At 39.3% G+C, this 14,386-nt stretch overlaps 1 protein-coding gene across 6 annotated transcripts in view; it reads right to left on the bottom strand.

Moving 5' to 3' along the window:
• Positions 1-14,386, bottom strand: part of mid2 (midline 2) — an 846,826-nt gene that overhangs the window by 209,448 nt on the left and 622,992 nt on the right. For 5 of the 6 annotated variants that reach the window (XM_039765790.1, XM_039765792.1, XM_039765791.1 and 2 more), the window contains one exon: positions 12,102-12,829. In XM_039765790.1, the coding sequence (XP_039621724.1) occupies positions 12,102-12,773 (672 nt within the window). In that variant the 5' untranslated portion in view covers positions 12,774-12,829. Of the gene's footprint in view, positions 1-12,101; positions 12,830-14,351; positions 14,370-14,386 lie in introns of those variants that run through there. The other variant, XM_039765796.1, reaches the window with a different exon arrangement.

Here is a 14,386-nt window from a genome sequence, read left to right as displayed (position 1 = left end):
GAAGATATTTCAATGTTCTTTAAACGTTTTGAAGAATCGGCGCTAAGCTTACAGATGGCTTAACTTCTATTACAGAGCCGATTGTATGGCGATTGGTTACTTGGGGAAAGAAAAGCAAGGACTCTAGGGGCGGCCACGCCAATATATATTGAATATAAAACAGAAAGAGAAAATAACAACACAGCTAAAAACGCAGCGACAAATTTCGACAAAAGATAAATGCTTGTCATGAGCACGAGGCTCATGAAACACATGTTTAATAATGTGCTTTAGCTCCTATCATCATGAAAATGACATCACGTATACATCTCAGTATTTTAGTTATTCAGAGAGCTGTAATATCACAAATGTAATGGACTCTGTGTCCAGTTGGAGGAAGAGAGCCAGTTTAAGAAGCAAGTAGTGATTCACACACATAGATCACATACGAGTAGAAGATCAAATACAAAACAAAGCATTTAACGTGCTACTTTAATTACGATGTAATTTTGAGAAACTGGTTAATTAAACGATTTTAAGATGAAGTTTATAATGTTCTACTAAATGACAAAATAAACTACGTGATTAAAGTGGAAAATTCGAGATTAAAGTTGACATTTCGTGCTTTTTCCCCACCGTGTGCCTTTTTCTCTGTACCCTAATAAGCTTTCATATGACACTCAGACAGTGGGCTTACAACTCTTCTTTTCACGGCAACTTTGATATGTGACTTCTTTTTTATTTCCGGCACTGTGCGATTTTGTGAATGTGAGCTTTCAAGTTTCTCCAACACGCTATGTCACTCGATCAACTTCATTTTGTTGATTATACCTCGGTTTATTTGAACAAATAGTATGTTTTTCCTTTGCCTCCACTTGGTATTCGCTGAAATTCTTATATTTTCCCCGTGCTTTTCCCATTGTCTTTTCACAGAAGGCTGCGCTTAAGGGCGATTTATATTGATTTGCATATTCAAAGAGGCGTAATTCTGGGAGGATTTGGGGCGTTACAAAATGCGCGTGCACGAGCGTTAGTTTTCACGCTGATCGGGATTTATGTATCGGAAGAACGTGGAAGTTGGAGTACGCACAGATTCCTGCATCTGGATTTTTCTGTGCGTAAGCACAGCCGTAAGCGGCTGCGAGTTCTACGCACGGCATTATACATGAGGCCCCTGGTCTCTGCTTTTCATTATTTCCAATCATGTTAATCTTTTCCATTCTATTTCTCTTCTTCTTCCTCATTTTTCCTTATCTCTTGACTATCTTGCTCAAACAGTTGTTACATTTGTGAATGCCAGTGCTTTACTTAACGACTTGCAAAGTATTAATGAGGAAAACAGCTGAATTGATTGTGTTTGCATGTGAGTAAGCTATTAGCCAATTTCTCCATTGGGACACCCTGTGGCTGCACAGCTTTACAGTGGCACACTCCCACACACACTCTCCCTTTAAGTCTGAGCCACAATGTTTTCTATTAAAACTCCTGCTCTGTCACCAACCCGTAACATGCTACAGAAAATGAAAGAGAAAGAGAGGGAGAAAAGTAAGTAACATAGTTAGACATAATGAAGAGCGGAGATCAGGGGTGTGAGCCAGACCCATAAGGATCAGGGAGCTATGGTATGTGCACTTTTTCAGATATCCAATAAGCAGCAGAAATTGAAGCTTGGAGAAATTCTTCCCAATGCACTTATGTTAACATCCTCTTGTTGCAACTTCTGCATAATCCAATGGAAGATATTTATATCATTGTTCTAAATGTTTCTATGAGTCTGATTCGGGAATATCAGCAAATTAATAAATACTGCAGCTGCCTGAATGCCTACCATTATGCCCCATCCAGTAACACTTTCATTTTTTGCATGCAAAGCTTAGTATGCTTTTCATATATGGTAAAATTCTTATATTGTACAAAATCCTGCTTGCTTGACATAAGGGGCTTCTTCAATATGGTGACAGGATGTGAACACAACTCTTTCCATAACTGGATGAAGTTTACTACACAAATTGCACAGGTTGCTACAGTTGCATTTTTGATAGGATGTCATAAGAAAGCTGACTTTAGTGGAAACAGGGTTAAGGGTCACTGTGCAGCTGCTGAGGTACACGACTTTGATCAGTTCAAGTTACGGTAAAAAAGGCTAGGCAGTCATGCTTATAGTGCATCTTCTGTTTCACTGACTTTTATTTTGTTTTCTTTAACAGTCAAATATGACCTCTATAAACCTGAGGCTAAAACAAACTAGGAGGTGCCTGACTTAACAAAGGAAGCATACGGAATGGAAAGGAATTAAAACATAAGTGGGATCAGAGCATTTTGCATGCAATGGTATTTTTATTAAATATTCTCAGAAAAGTGAAAAAAGCTGACAAGTACAATATAAATGGAATTAAAGAAAAAAATATATAAAATCCTGATTTTTGTTTTTATCTGTAATCTTGATTGTGAAAACCATTGTGTATGGCCTGATTCAGCACAGCGGTTCTGTACTGTGGCTTCAGAGAATGCAGAGTCATGAAGAATGCACACTGACTCCTTTCAATGGTAGCTTATCTACAGGCCACTCCAAAATCAAAAGCCTGGCATCAGCATCAGAATTCTCCATCAGGAGGGCCGGCAAGGCACGTGTCCAAAAAAACAAAAAAATCTCTAAACCAGCCATCACAGACGGACATTTTACTGGTCAAAGTGACAAATGGAACTATACCAACAGCAATTGTGCTGCGTAACGATTTCTGCTGTCAATGCAGTTACCTTGCAATAGGGGTCAGATGCTCTGGGATGGAGTATATTTGACTTTTTTCATTATTGTGTTAGTTTTCTCCCTCAATAGCCCACTCAGTTTATTTACCTGGAGAAGCTAAATTAAGGGAGTGTGTGTTTTGTACATCTAGTTGTATTGTGATTTGGAAGAAGATGCTGGCTCTGAAGGGGGAAGGTGGGCTTTTCAAATAAAAACAGGCCAACATCCTTTACAGAAAACATCATTCTGTCCAAAATAATTTTAAAAGAAGAATTTATTTCTACAGCATATTTTCATGCACATGATATAGCTCAAAGTGCTTTACAAGATGTCAAAGAAATAGTTATAAGAAAAATAAACAAAATAAGATTACATAAGAGTATGTTTCCACTTGTATGTTTAAATGAAGAGTGCACTTATTTTTATGAACTGGAGTGCACCAAGTGTGGTAGACAATGGGCCAACTAGGGTGGGTTAACCATAATACATTGTTTTTGAGTGGTCAGTTGCTCACCTGTTAATGAGGTATCCTGATTATAATAAATGAGTGTTGTTACCTCTACTAGGGAAGAGTTCAATTTAAGTTTTAATAATTGATTTGTTGATATGCTCTATAGGGAGTAAATCAATATATCCAAAAGAAGTCTTCCACGTAAAATATATCTATGGCAAATGGAAAGGAGACAAAAAGAGATATGGCAAGAGATAACAATAAGGACATGAGATACAAACACAATTTGGATGTGGTAGTCACAGTCTGAAACAGATGGTGCTGACTAATTATTCATGTATAAGTAAATGGCTGTGCTACCCGTCTAAGACAGTGAAATCTAAGTGATCAATGCAGACCTCAGCGTTAACGTTTGCAGTGCACCATACAATGCTTGTCTGTTTTATATGCCACTTGGTGTGGGGTTAGGAAAATCAGCATTAATGTTTGTAATGCGTTATCCATTGAAATGACAAATGCAGTGCATTCTATTACAAAAAATGTTTGTGAGACGCCACCTTCATAAACACTGCAACCCGACAGACACACAGACAGACACAGAGCCACTTAGCCTTTAATTAAGGGGGATTTGAACTCCTTCTGAGCTCTTTACATGATTGTGAAATATTTAAGGTATGAAGTAGTTTGTCACTTTGGAAAGGAGAGAAAATTGTCACAATGTGTAGACTCAGAGTGACTGATGCATAAAACAATGCTCTGTTCATGTCATTCATATTAATTTCTCCAAGAAAAGAGCTAAGGACACCCAAGTGTTGTTAAGATAAATGGAATTCTCCCACCCATTTTCATGTTCCTCTAGGCTCCAGAGCTTATGTATGGAAGAAATATATTCAAAGCACCCCTAGTCCTTCACAAGACACGATTATTAACACGTCTACCCTTGACAACCCAATCTCTCTAAACTCATAATAACTATTGAACAAATTCAGATCATCTCTCTTGTAATAATGATGCTGGAACCTTTTTTTAAATTTTGGATTTGATGTCAACTTATGTGGCACGGTGGTGCAGTGGGTAGCACTTCTGCCTCCCAGTTATGAGATCCGGGTTCGCTTCCCGGGTCCTCCCTGCATGGAGTTTGCATGTTCTCCCTGTGTCTGCATGGGTTTCCTCCCACAGTCCAAAGACATGCAGGTTAGGTGCACTGGTGATTCTAACTTGCCCCTAGTGTGTGTGTGTGCCCTGTGGTGGGCTGGTGCCCTGCCCAGGGTTTGTTTCCTGTGTTGGCTGGGATTGGCTCCAACAGACACCCCGTGACTCTGTAGTTAGGATATAGCGGGGTGGATGGATGTCAATTCTGTATATATAAACAAGTGCATAAAACCCCAAAATGTTTCATTTAATTTTTTAACTTACGATAAAATGAAACTAGCTTTGATTTAGATAAATACATAGCCGGCATCACTAATGCTGACACCTATTACGATATGTACTTAGTTACCATTTTCATTCATTTTGTGCTTTAATGTGTAACTGGCAACATAAATAAATGCAGCCACCGGTAAGCAGTTTTGTCAACATTTGGCTTGGTAGTAGATCCCAGTGCTTATAATTCCCAGGGTCCTAAATACATATCCCAGTCTCAAGGTGAATAGCTGCTGAGAGGGTGAAGTGGCACTCTGGGCAACTCCACAGCAGAGACAGCCCATGCCTAACAAACGCATCAAACTAACAATTGTGAATTAGTGGTAGTTTAGTGTGATGTATGGGATCATTATCAAAAACTTCAAATGTACTTAGCTGTGGTTCACATTTTAGTTTAAATGTTTTTTGTTTTGTGATTTTAAATATAAAACTGTTTCCTGTAAAATTCAGTAATACAGCATTATGCATTTTTGTCAGTTTAGCATTAACTGACATTTTTCAATGCAAGTTCTGACTTGCATGTACAGGTAAATCAAAAAGTAAACACAATTTGAAAATTATGCAGTGACCGCAATGGATAGAACCTGATGCAATACAACAAGTTTGAGATGGCTTACAGTATGTGTAGTCTGAACACACACAATGCAGCATTCTGCTGTGAGTCTAGTTGAACCCAAGGTCAAATAAACATGGACTGTTGAACAAAGCACTGTACTGAGACGTCTTTGGGCAAAGGGAACAAAACTTCACTGAGTTCACTGAAAGATGTCAGCAAAGTACGGAAGTGCAGACAGCATAACTCAAGTACAATGTTTATGAATGGATAGAAAGGTTTATAGCAGAAAGAATAAATGTAACCGACAAAGCACGACCTGGTGTACCATCAACATTGCACAAACAATTCCACATCGACATGTGAAATGCCTTCATGAGAGAAGGCCAACAGATTACGTTGTCTGCAGTCGCTTTACATTTGGTGCTATGGATCTGCACAACCCGTACAACATTAAATTTAAAATTAGACAGTGAAAGCATTTCTACTTTGTTTCTTGCCTTTAATGTTCAATTCTCTTTCTGACTTCCAGTATTTCTGACCTCCTGGTTATCTCTCCTAGCTGCTGTTCTATTCTCCAAGCGAGGAATATTTCATTTCTTTAGCACAGAGGAAGCTGAATGGTGCTTTAAACAAGATTTTATTATAGAGACTTCTTTCATGTCTTTCTGTGTATATCTGTCCAACCTGCTGGTTCATCTCCGGATCGCATCTAGTCATTTTGATCTTCTGTGATCATAACAATCTAGGCCTAAAAAAGCTCAAACACAGGCACACTGCACAGAGGTGTCCAAATCTGAATTTAATTTTAGTCCAAAACAATGATGCAGATGGTAAAGGCAAAGTGCTGCTCTCTAACTTGCCATTTTTGTATACGTATCTGTAAATTTCCTAGGATATTCCAGAGTAGAAGCACACCTTAACATAAAAAGAAAGACCCCTCCAAAAATCCAGATGCAATCTTAGTTACATTTTCAGCTACAACATCAAAATTAATATCAGTATATTCAATACTGTATATGAATAGTGACAGAAAAACAGTGTAATGTAGACTATAAGTACAGATTTTGGAAATCTCAGTGCTCTCAGACTCCCTGAACCATGCCTGGACCTGCTCACCTCTAGCAGTTTACTCTAAAGTCAGCACCTGGGATTAAACAGCATAAGATGCCTTGTTCCCACGCACAAAAATACCATAGCCCACTGATGCTGTGAAAAGACCTTTTGTACATTAAACAGAATAAAAAAAATCTGTAAAATGTTTGCCACTCCACCCTGTCATGCGTCATAGTCTTTCTAGGGCTGCTTACAAGTGTAACTTAATCCTTCAAACAAACATGCCTTTCAGCTACCGCAAAATGTGAGTAGCACTACTGACCACCAGAAGCACTGGAAATATCTGGCTTCATTTTCTCAGGATGGATCAAAAAGCAAAAAGTTTTTTGCTGTGTGAATTCACATATGGTGCTGTTTCCTGCTGCAACTGACTGTCACTTCACATAATTGGCTAAGACAGGCTTGGGAGCAACACCTCCACTACCTCTACTGCAAAGGTGTCTGAAAGCCGGGAAAAGTGACACAATTTGGGGGTAGGGAATGGAATTTACAAAATCCTGTCCAAAGCATTTTGCTTCAAATCACATTTTTAAACACAGATATAATTAAAACACCTAATTAAAACACCTAACAGCTTATCTTCCAACAAACTGTTACTGTTCTCTCAGCTGTGACTTCAATTTTGTAACTGAGTTATAGTTTGCTGGGTGGTAAGGTTTTAATTTCCTTAACAGCATAATCACCAGCAACCTGCTAGAATGCTATTGCATTATTCAGCTACCAAATGTAGCACCCTGATTTCACAATGAATGAGGGTGGAGAGAGAATTACAGTCTCCTCTTTTTACCCTCATCCTCAAATTGTATGTCTCTACCTCATTAGGGGTCATCACGGTTCAAATCCAAAATACATCTTTTATCAATAATGCAACCATATGGTACTTTATATATATTCATGTATTCCATTGCCATGGCACAACCTTGCTACCGTATTTTTCACCCTTTGCCACCTAGATTCATCCAAGCCAATTGTCTGTGTTATCTGTGCTTCAAGGCTGCAAAAGAAGACCATGTTAATATCATAATGCAATATACTCTTTTGTTCTTTGAGATATTAGCATGGTTTATAGATTTATATACTGTATAGTCCATAAACAATTGTATGCAGCACATGGAAATCCATCCATCCATCCATTATCCAACCCATTATATCCTAACTACAGGGTCACGGGGGTCTGATGGAGTCAATCCCAGCCAACACAGAGTGCAAGGTAGGAAACAATACCTGGGCAGGGGGCCAGCCCACCACAGGGCACACACACACCAAGCACACACTAGGGACAATTTAGGATCGCCAATGCACCTAACCTGCATATCTTTGGACTGTGGGAGGAAACCCACGCAGACACGGGGAGAACATGCAAACTCTACGCAGGAAGGACACGAGAAGCAAACCTGAGTCTGCTAACTACGAGGCAGCAGCGCTACCACTACGCCACCGTGCTGCCTCATGGAAATCTTTTATATCATATAATGATATAATGAGAGCACTAGCATTCATGGGATGCAAAATGCAGAGTGTAAGGGATAGAAAGATCCTTTTGTTAAATCTTGGCAAAAATAATCCAGTATAATATCAATAATTAATCTGATAAATATACTTATTGAAGACTGAATGCTACTGTGCAACCAGTAGAAGACATACAACTATTGTAACACTTAAGATAACTGCTACATGTTAAATGACTCCCCTACGAGAGGGTGGATGCAGATACATTGAAAGGCCAGGGGATTTGGCCTTTCTTGAACCAAGTCAAAATGAGACAGGATAAGACCCTGTGAACGGCACAATGTATAGCTTTGTTAATTGCAATAATGGGCCAGTCGCCTGGTCTTACTATAAGATTAAGTATTCTTGCTTGCATGCTTGGGTTTCATTAGAGGAGCCGTTCTTCACAGCACATTTTTCGTAAGAGATGATTTTACCTTACAGGAATGCCTGAAACACTGCTGAAGGCCTAAAAGGCTGATCTTTTTTTGTTTTTTTTTTCGGTTCTGTGCCTGACAATATTTTACACTTGTTTCTTGGTTTCTAGCTGTTATGACCCCGATTCCTACATTTAAGTCAAATGATACAAGTAAAACCAAAGACTCTGGTCTAACAATTCATGTGCAATTTATTTCATTGTGCTACAAAAAAACAAGCCTAACATCCTTCAGAATTCACCTGTCCAGGTACATTAAAAATCTTCAATTCAGAAATATTTGCATTCACCTAGACTAGGCATATGAAAAAGATGTCAGCCCTAAATATTGGGACTATAAGCAGCTCTTACTGCATAAGTAGAGTCCACTCAGGATGATTTTGAGCCTTTACTGCTAATCACTAAATGACTAATTTTTTCAAACATTTTGCTTCCTGTCGCATTTTTGGTGATTATGACTGATAACTTCCAGCTGAGCACAAATATAATATCAGATAGACAGTATCACTTAGTAATTAACTTTTGTTGAAGTTAGCAGGTTTAATGTTGACACACTGCAATAGTTCAATTTAGCTAAAAATGTTTTGCTGCTAATTTTCATTTGTACTCAACATCTGATGCTACTTGTTTCAGTGTCCAAAAATACTCACCCATAATGGATGAATTCCACCTGCCCTGATACTGTCTCTTTGGTGAAATCTCTCACCATGTTCTTCCCTGCTAATGTTGGTGCCGTCAGTGACAAAGACCAAGAGAGAATGCATAAAATTAATCTTAAATGACATGTTGCACTTCTTAGTTTTGCTTGCTTGAAGCATTTTGTCAACCAGCATTGAAAGAGTCTGTTGTTCTGTAGTTGCCAAAAAATTCCCAGCACCATTCTTGATAGCCTTCCATGTGATCTCCTTTAGCCCCTCTAGCAAATCTAAGAACCAATTGTAATGGATGATGTTTCTAATACGCAGAGCTACAAAAATGCATCTTAGTCTTAACCTCAGTTATTCATGGAAACATCGGTCTCAAATATTAGAATCCTTTAATTTCCATGTTGGTTTCACAAAATTTTTAAACAGACCAACTTTTATATGAAGAGGAAGCAAAAATATCTGTTGGATCAACAAGTGGCTTACATGCCACACTCTTCTGCCCTGGAACCAAATGTTTATGGATAATTCTTTTTAATGTACGCATTGAGACTCTTTTGAACAGCTGTTCTCTTCACAAATGAATACAATAGCATTGGGTATAATTGAGCTGCATTACTTGTAGCACTACTTCTAGATCACAACAAATGATCCAGAAGTAGGTGTGGTACTGAATATGTATACTTATGATATGAAAAATCACAAAACTAGGCCATTGTATCACAGACATTTCTGTGATCAGGAGGCCAGAGTCCATAAGGTACACCAAAAAGTGTTCAGGAAACAAATCATTCATTGTCCAGTGTAATCCGGATAATACAGTTTCAGGGTTCATCAACCTTCTGAGTGGGCTTCCCATTAAATGCTTAAAATGACAGTGACTGAAGGTTTAGTAGTGCATGAGTGGTGAAACCATTATGACATTTGCTTCACAACATCAAACCATTCATCAAGCATCGAAGCACGCACATCGATCCTGTGGGGTCCACAGAGCTGCTTTTTGTCACATGATGATAGTAAACAGAGACTCTGACGTCACGTTCCAACTTGATCAAACCGCGTCCTCCAACTTTTTGCTGGTACTGCAACTCGCGTACGCACCAAGTTAATTTTTGAGGACATGCTCAGAGGACGCGTCAAATGAACACTGGGAACGCGTGGCACCTATAATGCGTGCGCGTACGTGTTCTGAGCATGAAGTATAAATCAGCCAAAAGAATGCAAATACATAGATGTTGTGAAAAACTCTCTGAGAAGACAAAAAAAGGGTTTTATAGTAGATTTTTAGGCCAGTTTCTTTGTAAAGGTGCTCCACCGCTCTAAGCGGGTGATCTATCACAGAAAATGCAGCTTTCATCAGTACCAGAATAATATGGGACTTTAAATGAAGGCCCTGTTCACTTTTTAGAGACTTTTCAGTACAGCTCATTTATTTCAATTCTTATTTTCCACTATATTTTATCCAATCCATAAAAGCAAAAAAAGAAATAAATTTAAAAAAAAAACACTGTTTCCTTAAAAGCCACAGTTTCCTTTCCTTAGAGGCCTCAGGCAGCCACAGCAGTAATAAAATTCTGATAAAATTTTGAGAAAATAAAATGCTAAGATGACTCATATTAGAAGCTGTTGCTCAGGTTGGAGAAAAGGTAGACGTCAGTTTGATTCACTTTAAATGTACAAGACAATCAATTTACTGATTTACAGAATTCTGAAGTACAAATGATTTCAGTTCAGTGCACCATTTCTAAATTTACAGTGTATATTATTATTCTACACAATGCATCTTCAAAGATGTTCATTTGTTCTGCCTCGGTCTGGATTTTGAAAACCTGACCCAAGGAACCTTGGTATTTTAGTACTATACACTGCTGCTTGTTACATTGATTTTCCCATTTCTTTTTTATGATCTATTTGGTACATTGTATACATATTATCCTTCTGTGTGTGTATTCATATATATATAATATATATATATTTAGTAATGGACGGCCGGGTCCCATGCCCAGTCAGGACGCCCCTGCTGTATATGGTCTGGGGGATCAGCCATGGGCTCCTCACTACCTTCCCCGGGATGCTTGGTGGCAGCCTCCCTGGCTGACGATGGCGCCTCAGTTTCCCGCAGGGTTTTCTGGGAGATGGAGTTCTCCACAACCCTGTGGGGATCTGGGATGGCCACCAGGGGGTGCTGTATGGATCCCGGAGCCCACCTGGACATCTCTACAGCCCCGCCTGGAGGTGCTATTAGCCACAGGTGATTAAGCACCTGAAGCACTCCTGGGTGGGCTATAAAAGGGCCAGCATCCACCACTCATTAACCAGAATCTGGAGGAAGTGGACGAGGTTACTTGAGAGAAGTGGTGGTGCCAGCGGAAGGATTGAGGAGTGGATATTAAGGTAATTTGGGACTGTGATACCTGTGGGGTTCACGGGGAAGACGTGCCCCACAGGTGAAGAAAAAATAAAAGATTTCTGTCCCTTTTTACATGCCTCAGTGTGAATCTGTGCCGAGTTGGGCGCTTATATAGCGCCTTATTCACAATATATAGAATCCAACATCTGTCTGTCTGTATGTATGTCTGCTTTTCACCAGAGAACTACATGAATGGATGTAGCACATTTTTTTTTTATAATTTGCTTGAACATTCCAGTTGATTTTGCAACTTCTCTTATTGAGCTAAGAATTTAAGTTCACATGCAAGAGCAATATATTCGCTGTAATCCGAGACACAGGCTGCAGGCCGATATTAGGAGTGGACAGCCGGACAGGGCCCTTCTCACTCAAATGCCAGCCTCCGTTTGAGTCGGTGTACCTCTGCATTTTGGAGCGTACCTTGCCTTCACTTAGCTAGCAGTACCTGTTTGTTTATTGATTTTTAAAGTTTGTTTCACTGCTACGCAAGCGGACCCACAGGGGACAGCTAGTGTATGTGTGTATATGTATATATATATATATATATATATATATATATATATATGTATATATATATATGTATATATATGTATATATATGTATATATATATATATATATATATATATATATATATATATATATATATATATATATATGGCAAAAGTTTGCTCATTGGCTGACCAACCACATGTGTTACCTGGTAGGTGACCTCCAAGATAATAAGATTGCGATCACAAATATATATGTTTTGGGAAAGCAAACTTAAATCCAATGTACTGATTACATACAGCAAACCAGAATTAAACTTCAACATAAGTTTCACAACTTATTTAAGTAAATAGTGTGGCCTACCTTGAGCCTGTCAAAGCGTTCACTGAGTGAAGAAACCTGGTGATCTCGATGGCGACCCACTAGCTTGCACAAGGCACAAATTAGCTGATCATCCACAATGCAGTACATATTGACTTTCTCATTTTCATGCTCCAAGCACGTGAGTCCCCGCAAGTGGGCATCTGGCACAGGCTCAACCAGTCGATGGCTGGTAAATGGTTTCTTATTAGGGTGGGTGGCACGAAGGCACCGGTCACAGTAGGACACCTCACAGGTTACGCAAGTCTTCACAGCTTCACGGGGAGGATCCTGCTCACAAAACTGACAGCTGACACGATCTAGTGACATGGCGGTGGCGGGGCTGCTTCGACTACTGAAGGATCGCTCACGCCGGCTTTCGCTTGGCGAATTTGGTCCGCTAAGAGAGGCCTTCTGAAAGCGGTCAATAATGTTCTGCAAGGTCACATTTCGTTTAAGCCCCTCCAGCCCGCGATGGTTGAGGGAAATGACGTAACGGCAGGTGGGACACTGGAAGGCAGAGATTGACTCAACTGGCTCGTTGGTAGAACAGTGAGACACAAGAATTCGATGTGCACAATTGAAACACAGGCTGTGGGCACAGGGCAGAAGGAGAGGGTCTTCAAACAATTCCAAGCAGATCGGGCAGGTCAGCTCCGACTCCAGTGTTTCCATTTTCAGTTGAAACAATCTAGAGTTAACATTAAATCCCACAGTAGCTGGTCAGGCACCTGTAAAACAAGTACAGACTGAATAAGAATCACAGGAAACAAGCCTCATCTGCATAACAACAAACATGCTGTCACTGACAGCTCTATTAAGGCTCTGGATATGTATAATTATAAAAAAATATTAAATACATAGAATAAAATGTACCCAGGTCACATAATTTACAGTATGAGGTTAGTAAATTAACAGCAAAATAAAAATAATTACTGGTATATGTACATTAGCTGGAGTAAATAACTCTGGATAGAATACGTTAATTGTCTTTCACAAACTGTGCTTTCCAAATGACTTTATTTTAGACAAAGTGTTCGACAATAGTTGGAAAAAAAAAAAAAAACATTGCTAGAGTAAGGAATATACACCCAGTATTCTGTAATACAAGAAAATTTAGGGAAGAATCCAACAACTATAACTAAAGCAAGTTAAAAACTCATAATGCTGGTCCATGCCTCATTTATCTAATAAATAATTACAAGGTTGATGAGTATGTAAACATGGCATTATCTGGAATTCCTGTCTTCTGGGCTGTTTTTCAGATATGCACTAAACACTATATAAACTAAACCTGCATTATTTGTTAGCTATGAATTCATAATGTCAGGTGTTTCTGTTCTGTGCTGTTACAATGTTAAACTGATACGCTATATAAAAACCATTACACGCATGGATCCAAATTATACCTGATGTGCAAAAAAAATATAGTGAACATAAACATCAAAAATTAAATAAACAGAACCCAGGATTTCTTGATATACAGTTTGGCGAAAGAAAACAAACTATTCAGACATTTCATCAAGCTCACTCTAGAGCATGTTTCTTTCCATTTTGGGTCGTGGGTTGCTGTCTTTTGCATTATATAGGGTCGCATCTCACCGCTGTATTAAACTGAAAAGACTGTTGACTTTTGGGGCGATTCTCCAAGGGGGATTCCCTCCTGATATTAATGTTGGTGGAGATCCTACAAAGGGGCCTCCCCCTCCGTTATGAATGTTTGTGGCAGTTGTCCAAGGGGAATCACCTTCCCCCTTGCTATGAATGTCATAACCGATCTAACTGTCCTCTCGAAGACTCTAAGAGGGGGAGGAATGGGTTGCAAGAAAAAGAAAGTTTAAGAAAAACTGTTAACTTCCCAACTTTTGGGTCACAACTCACTGTTAAATTCAATGGGAAGGGGTCATGGACGGTTTGAGAAGTGTCTCAATTGCTGTGGGTGGTGTAAGCAATCGACATTCCTCCACTATGATGGTTGACGGTGATACTACAAGGGGACCGCTCTGACGGTCAAAATGATGGTTGTCTCTGACTAAGATACTAAGAGGGATAAAGGTGTGTTTTAAGAAGAACTTTTAAGAAACATTGCTGCAGAGCGACAACAGGTGTCACCCAATTTGAGAGGCAGGGCTGGAGTGATCTAAAGCATACCAAAGCCTCTCTAGCCAACCAAAAATCATCACTATATTCTACAAATTTGCAAAGTTTTCAAAATGTATTCAATTGCTGAAAGAGTCCAAGGCTGCTTCCTACCTTGTACCCAGTGCTGCTGGGTTAAGCTCCTGCCC

Source organism: Polypterus senegalus, chromosome 10 (assembly GCF_016835505.1).
Source record: "Polypterus senegalus isolate Bchr_013 chromosome 10, ASM1683550v1, whole genome shotgun sequence".
Classification (NCBI taxonomy): Eukaryota; Metazoa; Chordata; class Cladistia; order Polypteriformes; family Polypteridae; genus Polypterus; species Polypterus senegalus.
The sequence above is the reverse complement of the archived record's forward strand: the minus strand, read 5'-3'. Positions and strand labels throughout refer to the sequence as shown.